Source organism: Bombus pascuorum, chromosome 13 (genome assembly GCF_905332965.1).
Source record: "Bombus pascuorum chromosome 13, iyBomPasc1.1, whole genome shotgun sequence".
Lineage (NCBI taxonomy): Eukaryota > Metazoa > Arthropoda > Insecta > Hymenoptera > Apidae > Bombus > Bombus pascuorum.
The window spans coordinates 8,655,662-8,673,996 of record NC_083500.1 but is presented as its reverse complement, the minus strand read 5'-3'; the positions used below and the strand labels follow the sequence as shown (position 1 = coordinate 8,673,996).

Below are 18,335 nucleotides of genomic sequence, written 5' to 3'. Positions count from 1 at the left end.
TCGACATGAATTATCCACGATTTCATAGGATCGCCGAAGATCAACGAAAAGGGTAGATAGATGGATCATTTTCTCGCACTGTCTAACGTGCCTAGTTGAACAAAGATGTTACTCCCGGCATGAAAATAAGCGAAATTAAATAAAACAAGACAGAAAAGACGTAAGAGGCACATGACTGCAGCTTGATATGAGAAAACTCGTGACAGCAGGCTCGATAACCCACCAAGAATAATTTAATCGACCGCAACAACCGACAAACGTGTTCAGTCCTTCGTCAACATGTCCAGGAACCGGAATTACGAGACATTTACAGACGAGTGTATGTCTCTCAGCAAGTAAGTACTTACTCTACGAGAACATTCTTTCATCGATGCATTTTTGAAAGGTAAAAAGATCAGATAAATTCGAGGTTGACCGTGTGCTCTCTTCAATCGATGATATAACTGGTTTGTTCAACCATTCTCCATGTCCACTAGGTGAACCGATCGGTGATACGGTCGGTAATTGTCTAATTATGATTCTAGCTTGAAAACAGCCCATTGGGAACTTTTAAAGACCGGTGGGTATGTTTTCACGTAAAATTCGTCACGATTACGAATATTTTCCTTCTCTGGAATACTCATTTTAATTTGAAGGGAGAAGGTTTAAATTAGTCGTGCTTAGTGTAACTTCTCGTGTGATTAACCTTTCACGGTTTAATTATCTCGAGTGTTGTGAGAATTTTTATTGATGATTTATGTAGTAGTTTCATGGATTAAAAGAAGGTAGATATCATTTTTGTGTCAAGAGGAAATCGATGCAGTTTCGTTATCAGGCTTTTGGTATCTTGAATTATCTTCAGTAAAATCGTTGCTTAAAAGAATTGTTTGAAAGATATGAATGAAGACACGCGCTGAGCTCCAGATTATAAATGCATAGTTAGAATGTAGAGTATGTACAAAGCTATCTTCGATAAAGAATTATATAAAAGTCTGACTATTTGTCTATTGGTAAAAACGTCAGGCTCTGTGATTACAGTATTTATATAAGATGAACTATTCGGCTAGCTTATCTTTATGTGTGACCATGTTTTGTAGTATGTTTTATTCTATGTACGATTTGTCATCGTACGAAAATAAACCAAAATATAGATAATATAAAATTAGAAGAAAACTTAAAATATAAGAAAAGTAAATACAATATCATTCTTATTCGTATTTTCTTCAATCTGCATCCTATTACGAAAATTTTCTGTTCTTACGACACGACGTGCAGACATGATGCAGACGAGTAAGAATGTATTTCTCTAGACCATCATATTTGCGATAAAATAACAAGTTAGTTTTTAATGTTGTTTGATATCTAAATATTGTTCCTCGAGATTTTATGAAAAGATTTTATCTCTTGGTGAGAGCAACTTTACGAAAACGTGCCAAAAAAGAATTTCTGCTTATCCGTTATCTCATTTTGCACATTTAGCTCCATGCGGAGGAGACATCAATATCATAATTCACAAACAACGATCGTGACAAATTCAGTCACGAGTTCTAGAAGCGACGAGCGATACGGTCCTATTTTTCTCAGATAAACAAATGATCAAATCTTCGCGATTGTTCTTATCGATACGAATGTAGATTGCGCTTTACAGAGTATACTTTCGATTCGGAAAGAAATCAGAATTTAACATATCCTTTTTTTCTCATCTGACAGACCTGTTAGTAATATTTTATTTTTACACTCAGTTAATATGAACATGTTATTTGTGGTAAATTGAAATTCCACATCCAATTTCCATATTATTATTAGCAAGTAATACCTGAAAATACAATCAGAATAACAGTGGTAGAATTAGCATTCGTTCAAGTGATTTTTAGCAATTTTTTATCAAGTATATCTTTCTAGAATTTTTAATACTATTTATAATTCTTGCAATATTTTTTACAATTTTTCGGAATACTTTGCCTCAAAATGTGTAGTACACTCCTTAATTCTATTTAATAGCTTTTGATTGGTATATCAATAAAAGTATTTTTTTTTTTAGCGAATTTTCTTCATTGATGTGATAAATTGGATCGAGTTTCATTTTTTCAAGAAATTTTCACGAGCACGCGGCGGCTCGAAGGACGCATGTGCGCGCGGACAAAATTCGCGCGTCTTTCTACTGCGCAGGTCAGCGGGAACTCGACCAACCAAAAGGTCGGGCGCTTTTGCTTATATAAAGCTTTACCGGCAGTTGTCGCGAGTACATTCGCTTTGCGTGCGTCGTCCAAGAAGGGATGAATAAAAGTAATTTCTTTTTCGTTCCTGCAATTTCTACACGAGTGTTTTCTTACTTCTATTCGTTGTGATTTCCTCTTTCCACCCTTTTTTTTTGCTTGATTACGATTTTCGCTAACAAAATTTCCTATCGCAAGAAGAAATCAACGTCAAAGAGAGAAGAGAAGCAGAAACAATCACGATCATCAATGTACATATATTGTCCATGGAAAAAGATACAAGTGGGATTCTACGAAATAGGGCGAATAATTGGCGTATCAAGAATTTCTTGAGAGAACGAAAACTGTTCCGGAAAACGCTACGTGATTTCGTGATACTTCGTTAGAGGTGACGAAATCTAACTAGTTTAGACAGAGAAACAAAAGAGGAAACAAAGACGGGAAGAAAACAAAAGGAGGAAGAGAGAAAAGAAAGGAGGAAAAACAATGCGCGAATTTCCTCTCGTAACAATCATATCATTGTGATTAATAGACTGTGATATATAACTTGTACATATTTTATTTTACTTTAAAATCGTTCCGTTTGGGGCAAACGACAACCGAAGATCAATATGACGAACACCGTGGCAGAGTAAGTGTGTACATAATATATAAGTATATGTACGCGTTTGTGCCATGTTTGTTTTACATCTTTTACTTGCACAATGTCCTGGCCCCACCGTCACACATAACGCAAAATTTGTGTTAATTGTTTGGCCTCGAACAATTGTAATTATGTATATCACTAAATCTACTTTAGGTAATTATAATTTGTTTTCCCCACCAACTTTCAAAAGAGTCGAATTTTTCATTTAATGTTTCAGTAATAATTACTAAACTACGAAGATTTATTCAAATCCTCTCTCTCGTGAACAGAGTTAAAAGGACAAACGTTAAATATTTTATTTAATCTCTTAAATACTATAGTACTTTGGATATTTTTGCGTATTAGATGCATTCTATAACCTTTCGCACATTGAAATTTCTCATAGCACGTAAACATGTTGACTAAGCTATTCTAGTTGTAAATTCCTTTGAGCTTGGCACTGTTTATCGTAACGCGTATATTTCGTCTTTTTCTTCAATGATTTAGTATAATTTTCATCAGAATCTTACAGTTGGAAGTTAGCCTGGCTTTCTCACTGTTTATCATAATTGACTGATTGTAACGTGACGCACGTTTTTCTTTCTCTTGTGCGATTCGTTGTAATTTTTACAGATCCTTTTCTGATTTCAACAAAATATTTATAAGTATAATTTACAAAATATGTTCAACCGCCGCTCTTGTCGGATAGTCTAGAAAATTAGTTACATTAACGACTCGCCGTAAAAGACAAGCAATAACGAGAACGTGAGGAAATTGAACCACATTTTATTTTCTTCGTAATTCTGCTACTTTTTTAATCTGTCTCAATTAGTCATCAATTATTGACGAGCGATGAAAGTCATTCTTTCACTGCACAATGTTCTTAAGCAAATTAAGCTCTCGAGTACGTCACGTGAACATCCATTTTCGGTTGTGATAACAATAATTAATCACAGTCGATAATTTTCTAGGTGAAGGATCGACACGTTATGAACAAATAACGATTGAGACTATTTACCGCGACTTAACATAATTACCCTATTAATATGCACCATTAAGTATTGATGACCATATAACAATACTTATTTCTCTGTGAAATATTTTCTACAAAAAATCTGAATGAACTAGAGTTCATAACTGATATTAAAACCATCAATTTGTAATTTCTCATAGTAATTTTAGACATAACAGGTGATTTATTGTGGAGAAAGCCTAGAATTTTTATGAATGAAGCTTTACATTCCTTATACATATATTTGCTCCACAATTGGACTTCTTCGGTGCTTTGTTAAAATTTTACATCTTAGTTGTAGCGAACAAAGCAACGTTTCTAATCCATTCGACTCATTTAGTTCCGTAAGTCATAAACGTTAATTCCTGTATACTTTGATATAGAATAGAATTCATGGTACTCCCTATTATTTTCTGGAATGTTGTTTGCAAAAATACGACCATATTCAATAGAGAGGTTTAAGAAGGTATTTAACGACAATGTTTGACTGGTTGATTGATAGACCTCGATTGTCAAATCTCAGTATTGATATATTCTTCTTGTATTTTTGATAATCCATCATCATCGCAATCATCGGATATGTACGTCTGCGTGGTAATAGTAATAGTAGTAGTAGTAGGCAATACAATCTCGTTTGCATCACTAAACGGATGAGAAGCAATCGTTGATCGTAATCGTGTGTACTAGGTGTTCGATTAATTCACTTCTTCCCGTAACAAATTGAATTTCCGCCGTTCGATTTTCCGCGGCGTTGGTCCCTATTGTTTTCCGTTGTCGAACACATGATGTAAGTGATCTATTAATATACACCAACCAGAACACGATTGTGTTCAGAGTACACACTCTACACTTGAACCCTTTCATGTAACTCGTAGACAGAAATAATTCCGTCCGAGTGTGCCAAAATTTGTGAGTCTCTCCTGACTGAGTGTACGCGATAGACAGCGAGGACAAGGCGGAGAGGAACGTTTTAAACTTGATGTGTAAATTTAATGTTTGCCTTCGAAAGCTTCCACGAACAAACACGTGCATTTTATTGTTCTCTTTTTCCTCGAAAAAATATGTAGGCCGACAAATAAAAATCAAGGCCGTGTTTAAAAGATCGTCGATGAATTCAAACGCTCTTTTTGGCTGTGTTTCTTTTAGTAAACATTCTACATATACGACTATTTTCTGATTCAAAGAGTATCAGAATACATACAAGTGAAGGATATCTAATCGTGAAAAACTATTTTATATTGGTTGTATCGTTTTATACTCTTTTGATATCTGTCAGCGTTTCCGCGCACGAATAAACAAAGATCGGATCTGTATTATACAAGCATGTAGAAACGAAGCCGTGATTATACACGAGTACATTGCAAACATTGCATCCAGCTGTGTTTTATTAATAACAAATCTGCATGTGAAAGCAATCTCACCAGTGATATTTATCATTACCGTGCGCTTATCGTTGCACCATTCGCGTTGCTCGCGTCACGTTAAGTATGTTCTCCGCTTGTTTCCAACGGGCGTACAAATGTACAGAATCTTTAAAATAATTTGCATTACAAAACTGTGAAAGAAAATCCAATGTAAAAATATGAAAAGTACGGATCAAGTAGCGAAATAATTACGCAATCATCTTTTCGCGCAATCTTATTTTGCCAAATGGAAATCGCGTTGAATAATATTCAATACTTGTGTATCATTAAACTGCAGATTTTTATGTATTTACGGGAAATTTCATTACGCAGAAGTACAGAAAATATGCATAATATAGAAAAATATGTAAAATATCGAACATATAATTGGTTTATTAAATTATGTTCATAAAGATGTAAATTTGCATAAAAATTCGTAGCCTGTTTATTATAATTTTCTATGAACAATACTTCTCCTTTCTATTAATTCTGCGCCTAATGAAGTACTCACATATTTGACCAAAATATTTTTCCAATTCAAAACTGCCGATTTGTGATACAATCGGCTAATTTATTGTTACACTATCGTGCGTAAAGATAACCGAATATATATGTGCGTGTACTATAATAGAATATACAAGCATGTGCCTATGCATATTCTTATTCGCGATAGCACTAATATAATTGCTAGCAGCTGTGGTCAGAAAAAAGTGCAATTTCAATCAACGACAAGAAAATGTTCGGTTTTAAAGTTTACGAAATTTTCAACTTCGTATGCGTTCTGCTTCTACGAGTATTTTCGAAGTTGAACCGATTTAAAAAATCGCTTATCGATAACTCGTGTTAACGTTGGTTCGTAATCTGCTCTAAACAACCGTCTTACTGTCATCATCTTCGCTAATGTTCTAGAAATTGTCAAACAATGAAGATACCACTATGCCAGTGCGTGCTATTCGTAGCAACGTATCACAAAGTTCTCTTTGTTAATTCCGTCATTCTGCCGATTTGATGGTCTTAATTACATCGACCTACTCCTTTAAGTTCGTTCACAGGCCACAGAAAATTTTCTCCATTAAATATTCACGTCAGCTATTTAGTCACTTCGAACTTTGTCAAGGCTATTATAATTGTATACGAGATTTGCTCTTTGTTAAATTACAAAGTACACGATGGTGTTCGTAGAAATAATTCATAAATCGATTTCTAGCTGCTAGCGAAATTTAGGTCGTACTTTATTTTAGTAACGTAAAAGCAGTGCCAAATTTTCGAGTTATCTCGAGTATTACTACTATGTATATATCTTAAACGTGATAACAAGAGTTCATTAATGTAGAAAAGATTAATTTTCAATGGATGCATGAATATATGCATCTTTTATTTTCTTCAAAAAGGTGATTCTCAAGTAAATACCGATATGCAGTTTCATATGTGACGCACGCTTTATCTCTATCGGGTAAAACTAATTATCTCTCAGCCCATGGATAAATAACTAAACTGGATACGTTGTGTTACATACAGAAAAGTATATCTATCACTGCGTGTTTTATTTTAGATCGATCCAAATGTTTTCAAATGCAAATAAATTAAAACTATTTGTCTATTTTATTATATAAATTTATATCGTGTAGGTAATCTCATTTCACGTAAATATTTAACGAGGCGCATATTAATACAAAATGAATTATTTATTGCAGAAAAAATGGTGATATCCAAAACTCAGAGAAGTCATCCTTGATGGAATCAAAGATACTTCCAAAAATTCAGTCATCCAATCGTTTGGAAGATGTGCAACCTATGCTAGCGACAAACAGTGCGAACAGTGATCCAGAAAATGGTCGTAATGTTAATGGGAGCGTTGTCAGGCAAGTTCTGGCAGCAGTAGTAGCACAACTTGGGACTATCAACACTGGTATGACCTTTGGTTTCTCTGCCATCGCTCTTCCACAACTTCAAGAACCAAATAGCACCATTCCCATCGTCGAAGGTTCATCCGAGGAATCATGGATCGGTAAATTAATATCATTTAATTAAGAATCGTAAAATCGTATGATCATGATTATAACAAACTATGCTTTCCCTGCAGCTAGTATGTCTTCTATTGGAACTCCCATCGGATGTTTGATGTCTGGATATATGATGGATGTACTTGGAAGGAAACTATCTCTCATTATCACAGAGATTCCTGCACTACTTGGGTGGATATTAATTGCATTTGCAACTGACATTCATATGATATACGCTGGAAGATTCTTCGTAGGACTTGGATCGGGCATGGTTGGTGCTCCAGCTCGCGTCTACACGGGAGAAGTGACTCAACCCCATCTACGAGGAATGTTGACCGCTTTTGCAAGTATCGGGGTCAGCACCGGTGTTCTAATCGAGTATTTATTAGGAAGCGTACTTACGTGGAACATCTGTGCAGCTGTTAGTGGGATTTTACCTCTTGCCGCTTTACTGTTGATGTTTCTATTTCCTGAGACACCGTCGTATCTTATGTCTCGTAGTAGACCTGACAAAGCACGCGAAGCATTACAACAGTTTCGTGGTAGTACATGTAATATCAATCAAGAAATGGAGACACTTATCAATTTTTCAAATAAGAACAATATCAAGCGATTAACAGGATTTCGTGAGATAGTCAACGCTCTGTTAAAACCTAATGCCGTTAAACCATTTACTTTGCTATTTTTATATTTTTTAATATACCAATGGTCAGGTACAAACGTTATAACTTTTTATGCCGTTGAAATCTTCCAAGATTCAGGAGCAACGTTAAACAAGTACTTAGCTGCAGTAATTCTCGGGATAGTTAGATTAGTATCAACCATTGTCGCTTGTATCTTATGTAGAAAATGTGGACGAAGACCTCTCACGATGGTTTCTTCCATTGGTTGTGGACTTTCCATGATAGGATTAGGTGGATATATGTGGTTAAGAAACTACTGGATTGCGAATAATTTTCAACTTATTGCTACTTGGTTTCCTGTTTTATGTATATTTTCATACACTATAACTTGCACTCTTGGTTTCCTTGTTATTCCTTGGGTAATGATAGGCGAAGTGTATCCAACACAAGTACGCGGTATTATCGGAGGTTTGACTACAATGGCAGCCCACTCTTTTATCTTTACAGTAGTTAAAACGTATCCGTTTTTGGCTAGCTCAATTACTCGGCACGGTACTTTCATTCTTTACGGTTGCATATCTTTATTCGGCACAATATACTTTTATCTGTGTCTTCCCGAAACTAAAGGTAAAACGCTTCAAGAAATAGAAGATTATTTTTCCGGACGAAACGATGACTTAAGAACCGGAAGTATAAGTAGACATAAGCCAAAGATGTTAGAAGCGAAAAAGGGTCAGATATTGCCTTGAATTACTCGCACAGTCAACATTTTAATAGACACAAATTAACGAATCTGTCTTCCATTGAACAAACACAAAAGTTACATGGCTATGTTTTATTATTACTAATCAAAATTAATTCTTATATTATTATTAAAGAGTAGTTTTAATTTAAACAACAGAAAAATGGTATTATATATATATATTCGTCTTGTAACAAGACATCGGAACTGGTAATGTGATCAAAAGACTTCAAAAATCAATGAAGATCTATTAAATCATATTAAGACTTCAATTATTGATATCCTGATATTTTATTTTTCATTTTTAAGTAAGATAATTTTAATTTGCGACGATATCTATTTATTGATAAAATATTCAGGTAATTTAAATACTACATAATTTTTTAAATGAGATAGTAGTAATAAGATATATTTTTGTAAGAGTTATTGACAGGATCAAATCTACTCGTCAAAAAACGAACAGAGGGAAGAAAGGAGACAAAACATGTACATGCTTTACAGATGTTTTAATATGCGCACAAAATACGAAAGGTGCTATTTATTATTGTTATAGTATTATAATATTTGTATATATGTGACGAGAAGGTAACATACAGTTAACAAGCTATGTAAGAAACATTTGTAAACAAACATGGTGTGACAATGTACCCAAGTTCCAACAATGCAAACTATAAGTTAAATTAAATATTTTTAATATATTTATTGTGTAGTTTAGAGTCATATTCTACCTCTATGATCCTAATGTTACAAATGCTGTCCTGTCTCTCCAAAAAAATAATACACTCTTCAATTTTAAAACATTAAAAATTTATTTTGCATATCTACATAGTGTAGAGAATCAAAGCATATTATTTATTTCTATAGTGATAAACAATTATGTGTCCAATATATATATTTAATCAAGTGTTAAACGTGGTCTATTATGTTTTCTCATTTTTTTTTCTACTTTTTCTTGTATGAATTTCCTAATCATGTCTTCAGGCAATATTTCACCTCTAAATGTTTTTGGTAATATTTCTTTATCCAAAATTGCAAGTCTTTCTTCAACATATTTTTTAGCATTAAACATGTGGGCTTCTTTAATTTGTGCAATTAATTCTGCTTGAAATACTTTTTCCTTTGTTATATTACGATTTGCTCTTATCTTTGCCCACACAAACTTCATTCTTTTACGTAGTTTCCTTCTTTTGTGTTTCTTCATCTTTTTTTTTCTAATTATCATTAAACGTACAGCTAATTTTTCTAAAATATTTTCTGTTGCAGGAAGTTCAAAAGATGTATTTGTTAATGGTAAATCCTGCTTAATAGGCTGTTTTATTAAAGGTTCTTCCATTGATGGCATATATCTTGATAATGGTATTTCATATATATTTTTTTTAGTAGTACTGCCTGGATTTCTAAAATCTATATCAAGTGTTTTTGGTATAAATTTAATATGCACGTTTGAAGGACTTACAATTAATGCATTTTTAGAAAAATTAGAAAAATTCAAAGCATTATTGCATCCTTTTAACATATGGGAAGAGTAATATCTCGCGATAATATTACCTAAAATAATCCATAGTTATGTTTTGTATTAGGTTATCTTCTCTGTAATATAAAATTGTATATAAAAATCATATATTTTACATACTTTCTCCCTTTATTGTTATTTGTCGAAATGCTGCACACAATCTGCTAACAGCCATTGTAATTCTTTTTTACATATTTTTATAAACGGAAGCAAAATTAAAATATTAATATTGTATGTACCAAGCTGAGGTACTGACCGATTCAGAACATAACCTCATTTATTTAAAAACAAATATGGTGGCGTACACGTATAGGAACTGTTACCCATGTGGAAAAAACAAATAATTATAAATGCATAGAATAAGAAATAACAAAATTCATATTTTACATTTTGTTTATTGAAAATCATTAATTTATTTAAACAATATATGTACTTCTTAATAAAAGATTTTATATCGGTATATAACACAAACATGTATTCAAAAGTATTTTAATCCATTCGTGTCTTAATAGTCCTGGTTGTAACTTTATCTTTTTCTCTATAATCAAAAATTAATTGATATCTTAGTATCTTAAAATAAAAAAGAAAGGAAGAAAAACATAGAGATTAAAATAACCTACATTATGTAAACAATAGCACCCCAACCAGATATTGCATCTCTGTCACATGCATTTACCAATGCTTGACTGATTGTTTCAAAAAGATCATCTGGTTCCATATCTGGCTCATAAAGTGATTCACACATTCCATATAGCTGCTCACTACATGTTCCTCCAACCACAAAATCATTTGATGGACTTATACATCCTATCAAATCCACATTACAAATAAATGGTTCATAAGTAACAGGACTTAATCCAGCAATGACGGGCTCTACAAAATAAGGTCCAAATCTTCTCTCATATAATAAATTTGATACCATTGATGAAAATGTTTTAGGATGTATCTTTCTATTTTCCTTCAACTCATAAAGATTTAATCTAAATCTTAACTTTTCCATTACAGTTTGAGTATCGGTGGCAAGACCAGGAAGGCTAAGATATAAATGAGATCCCATTTCAAAGATCTTTTGAAAATCACATGTTATGGTCTGTGCTTGAATACCAAATCTGCGATCAGCAGCTATTGCTACACAATTCTTGCCTTTCATTGCTATGATAGCTCCACCATTATAGGCTAAAATACTCTGAAAAGAATCACAAACAAATAAAATTTTTATAGGTAAATTTACCTTATTTTATAATTCGTTTCAATTAATTCAAATTTTTAACTAACTAATAAAATAAAATTTCATTTATAACATAGTTATATCGCTTTAGCATAGTTTATAAAACGTGCAATGTCATTAACGTATTTGACAGCAACATAACCTCTTTTTTACTTTATATTATTTTAAAATATTAGAGTATGACAGTAACCAACGTTTTAAAAAATCGAAGAGATGTGCCAAAAATTTAATATACGAAAAATTACCATTTTTAGAGGTTCCGAAGAATTCACCAACAATTAAATGCGATATTACTTCAAATTGTACCTTGAAGGTCTATATTCGAAGCGCAACTTATATCACGAAACATATAATGCATAGAACTTCGATTTTCCTTTTCGTTGTAAGTTATAAACATAAATTTACATAACTCACTTTGTTTAATGATCACTAATAACATATAATATTCGTATTTAGACTCATATTATATTTAATAGAATTTCTTGATATTATATACATATTTTTAAAAAATATGCGGGAAAGTCAGTATCATCTTGAGTTTTTGATTTTTTAAAATCCAACAATCTTTTACATAATTTTTGGATCGTATCGAGGTATATCAAACATGCTTAGGAGATGTTTTTATAACAGGAATAATGATCCTAAGTAAATAAAATGCAATATATTGCATAAATTTTTTATTTACATAAGAGCAATATGATGTATTTCTCTATTGAGATTGAGAGTAGAACCTCTAGATAGTATATTCCATCATCCCCTCCAAGATCTCAGAAAGTCAAGATAAAAGGGGAAAACATGGCTCTGCAATGTTATTGAGAAATTCGAAGCAGTTTAATGTTTTGCATCTGATTCGTTGTCTATTGTAAAGAAGAAAGTTTATATTTTTTGTGGGTTCAAAGTCCTTTTTTAAATAAACGTTTTATAAAAGTGATAGCCAAAGTTAAAACCAGAGGTGGAAAACGAACGAGGGCGAAAGAGAAAGAGAAAGAGAGAGAAAATGTGTTCGATCAAGACGAGTCATTGTAAATGCCATGAATTTTGCAACTGGGAATGATTTTCAAATTAACGCAAAGAAGAATTTTCATAAAATTTATCTTGACAGGAGTTAATATCAATTGGCAGTTGTATTCCGAAGAATACAAATCGCTCCTCCTAAAAGTTTTTGGTTAGTGGTTTCGATCAAAACCATCTGGATACAACCAGTCAGCTGTAATTTGCAACACGCGTTTACATGTGTATTTTAAAGTTCGTTATAGTTCGATGATCAATTAAACATATCATTTGAATTTAACCATAATAAGGTCTAATACGATACAAAATGATCGTTGTTAGTCCGCATTTAACGATAATTTACGAACGGTTCATATCTTTTGATACAAATGTACAGGCGCTATTTTGAGTGCTGATTAACTCGATCTACTTCTAGAAAAGTGTTACAAGAAATAATTTGCTGGTCGTATGCGTTGCGTCAAATACGATTGAATGAAAAAAATTTCAGATGACCATGAAATAAAAATGCACTTGCGATGTATTTTACTTTTATGTTATTTTTAAACCACTCATATACAAAACACTTGGACTAAGCCCTGTAGTTTCAGTCTTTGTATATAGTTAAAAGATTATTCTTGGAATATATTTTAAGTGTTTGGCTTTAATATTCTTTAATTCTGTGACTTTTAACATATATTTAATTAGTGCAAATTTCTTCTTATCTTTTTTCTGTTATTACTTAAGAGATTATAATCAATATATCATTTTTTTGTAGGTTTAGAGGTTTGATAATTATATTATAGAATTTATATATATATTAACTATTTGGTGTTATAAGTCTTTGTTATTTTGTTGATTGTATAAAAGAATGTCACTAAAGCCTAAACGAGTTGACTTTACTCAAACATGGGAAGCATTACAAGAGACTGTAAAGTGTGTAATAACATTATCTTATGTTCCACGTGCAACATGGTATGATAGATTCAGGTACTTTATGATATCTTCTGGTTATTTTCAGAGTATTAAAGTAGTTATATATTTTGACATTGTGTATATGTTTTGTATATTTTGTTTCAGTGATGTGTATTCATTATGTGTGGCATATCCAGAACCACTTGCTGATCAATTGTATTGTGAAACAAAAAGATTTCTAGACAATCATGTCTTCCAATTATTAGCAAAAGTTCGTGCCCAAGGTGAATCTAGTTTACTGCAGGCATATCATCAAGCCTGGACAGAATATTCACAGGGCATTAATTACTTGCATTGTTTGTACTTATATTTGAATCAACAACATATTAAAAAGCAGAAACTTTCGGAGGCAGAACTGATTTATGGCATGTCTTCCGCTACGGTTGTTGATTGCCAAGAACAAATGGAAATAGGAGAGTTAGGTTTAGATATTTGGAAAACAAGAATGATTATGCCGTTAAGAAAACAGCTTGTCTCTCTATTGTTAGAAAACATTCATGCGGATAGAGTTGGTACATCTCCCACAGCAAGTACAGAAGTTATTTGTGGTGTGATACAGAGTTTTGTTCGGGTTGAGGAATATAAAATGAAGGGACAATTAGATGTAAGGATTTCTATTACGCTATTTAGCTTTCTTTAGTGTAATATATGTTTCTTGCAAAACTTTTTACATAATGTGTCTTGCTTTAGATGTACCAAGAAATTTTTGAAACACCGTTTCTTGAGGCTAGTGGAGAATTTTATATGAGAGAAGCAGTCGAATTACTTCAACAATCGGATGTAACCCATTACATGGAAAGAGTGACATGGCGACTCATCCAGGAGGAACTTCGTGCCCATAAGTTTCTTCATGCAAGCTCTGTGCCTAAAGTATATTTTTATATATTAAATATAATGTACGTTAAATTAAAGCGATCGATCGTTTAACAGTAATATATTGTAGGTGAGACAATGTTGTGAAGGAAAAATGATAGCCACGCATGTAGCGTGGTTTCATTGGGAAGGGAAAAGGATGATAGAGTACGAACGTAAAAGAGATTTGAGCCTTTTGTATCCATTGTTAAGGCCATTACCTTCAGGTCTAACGGCACTTGTACAAAAATTTACTGAACACATTACTCAGCAAGGATTACAAGCAATTAGCTCTTTACAAGGAGAAAATGTAAGAAATATGACAATACTAAATATAATTTTATTTTCTATGAAATTGTTTTATTATGTGATAACTGCGTAATGTAGATACACACGCAATTCGTGGAAATCATGTTGGATGTGCATCGTAAATATTCGGAATTGATTAAAGATGTGTTCAGAGGCGATCAAGCTTTCGTAACTGCTCTCGATAAAGCATGTTCGGTTGTCGTGAATCATAGGCCTGCTCCACGGCAACCAGCTAGAGCACCTGAACTAGTAAGTACTTTAAGTAGTGGTATTTCAACGCAATTTGTTTAATTTTTTAAATTTGTAATATTTCAATTTAGTTCGCTAAATATTGCGATTCTCTGTTAAAAAAATCTGCGAAGGCGGCATCGGAAGGAGAAGTTGAAGAAAAACTAGCACATTGTATTACCGTGTTCAAATACATTGATGATAAGGATGTTTTTCAGAAGTTTTACGCACGAATGTTAGCGAAGAGATTAATACACCAACAATCGCAATCGATGGATGCGGAAGAATCAATGATTGATCGTTTAAAACAAGCTTGCGGTTATGAATTCACGAATAAATTACATCGAATGTTCACCGATATGTCAGTTTCAGCAGACTTAAATGCTAAGTTTACAACGAGCTTACGAGAAGGAGATAGAGAAAATCAATTAGGCATCGGTTTTGTAGTATATGTGTTACAAGCAGGAGCTTGGCCATTGGGTTTACCACCATCTTCAGGGCCATTCGATATTCCTCAACAATTAGAAAAGTCTATACAGGCATTCGAAACTTTTTATCATGCGCAATTTAACGGGCGGAAACTCACTTGGTTACATCATCTTTGTCAAGGCGAACTCAAGTTCAATTACTTAAAGAAACCTTATTTGGTAACTGTACAAACTTACCAAATGGCACTGTTGCTTCTTTTCGAGCATTGTGATTCGATACAGTGCAGAGAAGCCGCTGCATCATTACACTTATCACATGATCAATTAGTTAAACATGCGACCAGTTTAGTTGATTGTAAAATTTTGAAAAAATCAACGGAAGGAGAATTAGAAGAAGATACGACTTTGACGCTCAATTTCGATTATTATAATAAAAGAACGAAATTCCGTATAACTGGTACATTGCAACGGGATGTACCAAACGAGTGTCACGATGTCGAAACTACACATCGTAGCGTCGACGATGACAGAAAATTGTACCTGCAAGCAGCTATAGTTCGTATTATGAAGAGTCGTAAGGTTTTGAGACACAATCAACTCGTGCAAGAGGTGAGTTTTATTTTGACATGATACATAGGAGTTACCTAAACACGATGTAACTGAACGTACTAATACGATTCCAGGTACTAAGTCAATCTAAGGTTACATTTGCACCATCAATCAGCATGATCAAAAAATGTATTGAAGCTCTTATAGATAAGCAATATATCGAACGTACGCCAAATAATGCAGATGAGTATTCGTACGTCGCATGATTTTATTGTACCACTTGACACAATCATTAATTTATTTCATTCAGGGTGCTTTGTGATCGTTCATAATAGAATAATTTTCACTAATGTTTTAGTAAAACAATTGTTTATTCTAAATTTTATCTGATCGGGTACATATTTATAGAAATGAACGATGCTCTTTCGAATGATAATGCCCAAACCAAATCTGATATTTGAAAGATCAAAAAAAGCATCCTGAATTGCTTTCTTGCTCCTAAACCAATTGATTAATAACTTAGTTTATTCAATGACTTATAATATATGTGCACGGAATAAAGATGATTACTATTTTATGCTGGAACAATTTCATTGGTTTCCCAAGAATAAAAATGTAATTTTTGATTTTGATATAACGTACAATTATTACTACTCGTTTTGAGATTCATTGAATCCATATGAAGAATAAATCTATATATTTTTACAAAATTATGTAACAATATTCCAAGCATATTTGAATTTTAATTTTTATATCGTTTCTTATAATAAGTCTCTGGTCCCTTATCTTGAAATTATAACATACCAGTTAAAACTGGTAGTAATGTACATGACACTTTTGATGGCCATATATTGCACGATACATGGTAAGATTTAAGTGACATTGCAAAGAATTATTTGCTTCAGACACTTTGCTCTTTAAAAATGTTACATAATATAAGGAATGTTATTAATCAGTTCCACTACAGCATAGATTTGGATTGGTACTATTAGGAACGTGGAGTTTTTAGTTGTAACAGTTCTGGATCCAGCAAAGGATTGTCATCTGCCTCTGATTCTAATGGCTTATTCATACTATTAACCACAAGAGGTGATGTAGTGGCTGTGTTACTATATGGTGAAAACCCTGCCCATTCCATGCCAAGATATATAGGTGGTGGGCTACCCAATGGCGGTTCCAGTAACAAATGATCTGATTGTTGCTGCTGTTGCTGCTGTTGTTGTACTTCTTGACATTCAGAAGGTGGCATATGCGAGGTCAAGTGAGTGGTTACTTTACATTGTTTTTCTTGTTTTCGCCACTTTGCTCTTCTGTTTTGAAACCATACCTATATGGCATAAGCAAATTGTTGAATCTGATTAATAATTATCATCAATTGCATTTTCTGAAGCAATAGAATACATGGCTATTATATACCTGTACCCTTGCTTCTGTCAATTGGATACGTAGAGCAAGCTCTTCTCTAAAAAATACATCAGGATAATGTGTCTTCTGAAACGCTCTTTCTAATTCTTCTAATTGAAAGTTTGTAAATGTGGTGCGATATCTCCGCTGTTTCCTTTTTCCAACTCCAGTTGATTGTCTATCCTCGCTTCCCGGACTTGGTGAGAAGTCATACGCTACAAAAGTTTATCGTTTTTCTCAACATTATTATACTTGATAAACTTTGTGTGAAATTAAGCGTATAATATCGCGGATTTAATGTAATTGTTTCATCTTCAACCGAAGTACAGTCGGTGCAAAACATTACGGAAATTAATGAATTGATTCGGGGATTTACACGCTGCTTCCTCATTGCACTTAATCATGTTGAATGGCGTAAAATGATTCATAACTGTTAAACTGATTACCACTAACTCTATTTAAAACAAGGGCTGCCGATTCGCTTAATGCATTTAGCAATAATTTAATTGAGGACTGCCCCAACTTACGAGTCGACAGGTAGAGAGTGGCAGTTAATTAAATCAGGTCTGGGGTGGCAGGGTGCACTTACAGAATTTTGTAGGAAAGCAAACTGAGGAAGATTGAGCGCCTATCAGACCAGCTAGAGCAGTCGACTGTAGATCTCCTCCGGGGTTGATCTCGTCTGGTGCTCCAGCGGAAGCGACGATCGCTCCAGTGGATACTAGAGGATCACGCGGTGCACCCACCAAAAACAGTTGTCTACTATTTTCGTTTGCACTTTCGTCTTCTTCCTTTAAATCCATTGCAATACTTAGCTTCCGTTGTTTAATTAATCAAACACAGAATAGACGAGACAGACGTTACACCGAATGAAAGATAGACTAATAGTAATTGAATCACTACCAGGTTGAGAAGTTCGTGTGAGTACCACAGCGACTCCGCAACTCCGCTATTTCTTTTCTCTTTTCCTCCTTTTTTTCCTTACACCTGTACGACGTAGATAGGGTAGGGGACAGAGTATATTCAACATGAACTCCCTCAAGAGGGGTAGTGAAGCCTCAAAAATGTATTGCTTATACACCACGAATCAATAGCATGAATGTACACTAGAAAAACGGTATATCTAGTTTTCCTCATGTGATCATTAACTATTTTGCGAGAGATTGATATTCGCACGATCGTATATTATCATCGATCTTTCGGTATTAATCATAAGAGATTATTTTGAAAGCGTTTTACGTTTACGAAATATTTAGTTA

General features: G+C 33.4%; 5 protein-coding genes across 8 annotated transcripts in view; 2 read left to right on the top strand and 3 right to left on the bottom strand.

The window, feature by feature from the left end:
• Nucleotides 1-2: 2 nt before the first annotated feature.
• LOC132913720 (facilitated trehalose transporter Tret1-like) lies at nt 3-9,301 on the top strand. 2 transcript variants are annotated; one of them, XM_060972247.1, is made up of 3 exons: nt 3-335; nt 6,930-7,243; nt 7,319-9,301. In XM_060972247.1, the coding sequence occupies exons 1-3, from the start codon at nt 280-282 to the stop codon at nt 8,608-8,610; spliced, it is 1,662 nt and encodes a 553-aa protein (XP_060828230.1). In that variant the 5' UTR covers nt 3-279; the 3' UTR covers nt 8,611-9,301. The 2 variants fall into 2 exon arrangements, with proteins under 2 accessions (XP_060828230.1, XP_060828231.1); XM_060972248.1 differs by lacking the exon at nt 3-335 and adding an exon at nt 2,186-2,826.
• An 87-nt stretch (nt 9,302-9,388) lies between these two features.
• Nucleotides 9,389-10,398, bottom strand: LOC132913734 (uncharacterized). The gene is made up of 2 exons (XM_060972264.1): nt 10,237-10,398; nt 9,389-10,151 (listed from the first exon to the last, which is right to left on the bottom strand). The coding sequence occupies exons 1-2, from the start codon at nt 10,289-10,291 to the stop codon at nt 9,499-9,501; spliced, it is 708 nt and encodes a 235-aa protein (XP_060828247.1). The 5' UTR covers nt 10,292-10,398; the 3' UTR covers nt 9,389-9,498.
• Nucleotides 10,399-10,491: 93 nt separating this feature from the next.
• Nucleotides 10,492-18,335, bottom strand: part of LOC132913737 (proteasome subunit beta type-3) — a 341,911-nt gene continuing 334,067 nt past the window's right edge. The window contains exons 1-3 of one of the 2 annotated variants that reach the window (XM_060972267.1): nt 11,590-11,703; nt 10,737-11,302; nt 10,492-10,654 (exon numbers count right to left, since the gene is read on the bottom strand). In XM_060972267.1, the coding sequence (XP_060828250.1) occupies nt 10,606-10,654; nt 10,737-11,302; nt 11,590-11,592 (618 nt within the window). In that variant the 5' untranslated portion in view covers nt 11,593-11,703 and the 3' untranslated portion in view covers nt 10,492-10,605. Of the gene's footprint in view, nt 10,655-10,736; nt 11,303-11,589; nt 11,704-18,335 lie in introns of those variants that run through there. The other variant, XM_060972268.1, reaches the window with a different exon arrangement.
• LOC132913715 (cullin-2) lies at nt 12,096-16,249 on the top strand. Of its 2 annotated transcripts, none has more exons than XM_060972239.1 (8): nt 12,096-12,509; nt 13,110-13,306; nt 13,412-13,910; nt 13,997-14,176; nt 14,250-14,468; nt 14,546-14,716; nt 14,788-15,732; nt 15,807-16,249. In XM_060972239.1, the coding sequence occupies exons 2-8, from the start codon at nt 13,203-13,205 to the stop codon at nt 15,936-15,938; spliced, it is 2,250 nt and encodes a 749-aa protein (XP_060828222.1). In that variant the 5' UTR covers nt 12,096-12,509; nt 13,110-13,202; the 3' UTR covers nt 15,939-16,249. The 2 variants fall into 2 exon arrangements, with proteins under 2 accessions (XP_060828222.1, XP_060828221.1); XM_060972238.1 differs by having other exon boundaries at nt 12,097-12,509; nt 13,110-13,321.
• Nucleotides 16,109-18,000, bottom strand: LOC132913733 (homeobox protein ARX-like). Its single transcript, XM_060972263.1, has 3 exons — nt 17,666-18,000; nt 17,089-17,291; nt 16,109-16,999 (listed from the first exon to the last, which is right to left on the bottom strand). Exons 1-3 carry the CDS (start codon nt 17,877-17,879, stop codon nt 16,661-16,663), a joined length of 756 nt encoding a protein of 251 aa, XP_060828246.1. The 5' UTR covers nt 17,880-18,000; the 3' UTR covers nt 16,109-16,660.

Coding starts and splice junctions, on each gene's coding strand:
- LOC132913720 (XM_060972247.1), top strand. CDS start 280: ATGTCCAGGAACCGGAATTACGAGACATTTACAGACGAGTGTATGTCT. Junction 336..6,929: donor GAGTGTATGTCTCTCAGCAA/GTAAGTACTTAC, acceptor TATTTATTGCAG/AAAAAATGGTGATATCCAAA. Junction 7,244..7,318: donor ATCCGAGGAATCATGGATCG/GTAAATTAATAT, acceptor CTTTCCCTGCAG/CTAGTATGTCTTCTATTGGA.
- LOC132913734 (XM_060972264.1), bottom strand. CDS start 10,291: ATGGCTGTTAGCAGATTGTGTGCAGCATTTCGACAAATAACAATAAAG. Junction 10,152..10,236: donor AATAACAATAAAGGGAGAAA/GTATGTAAAATA, acceptor GGATTATTTTAG/GTAATATTATCGCGAGATAT.
- LOC132913715 (XM_060972238.1), top strand. CDS start 13,203: ATGTCACTAAAGCCTAAACGAGTTGACTTTACTCAAACATGGGAAGCA. Junction 13,322..13,411: donor ACATGGTATGATAGATTCAG/GTACTTTATGAT, acceptor ATTTTGTTTCAG/TGATGTGTATTCATTATGTG. Junction 15,733..15,806: donor ACAATCAACTCGTGCAAGAG/GTGAGTTTTATT, acceptor ATACGATTCCAG/GTACTAAGTCAATCTAAGGT.
- LOC132913733 (XM_060972263.1), bottom strand. CDS start 17,879: ATGGATTTAAAGGAAGAAGACGAAAGTGCAAACGAAAATAGTAGACAA. Junction 17,292..17,665: donor TTGCTTTCCTACAAAATTCT/GTAAGTGCACCC, acceptor AAACTTTTGTAG/CGTATGACTTCTCACCAAGT. Junction 17,000..17,088: donor TGACAGAAGCAAGGGTACAG/GTATATAATAGC, acceptor TATGCCATATAG/GTATGGTTTCAAAACAGAAG.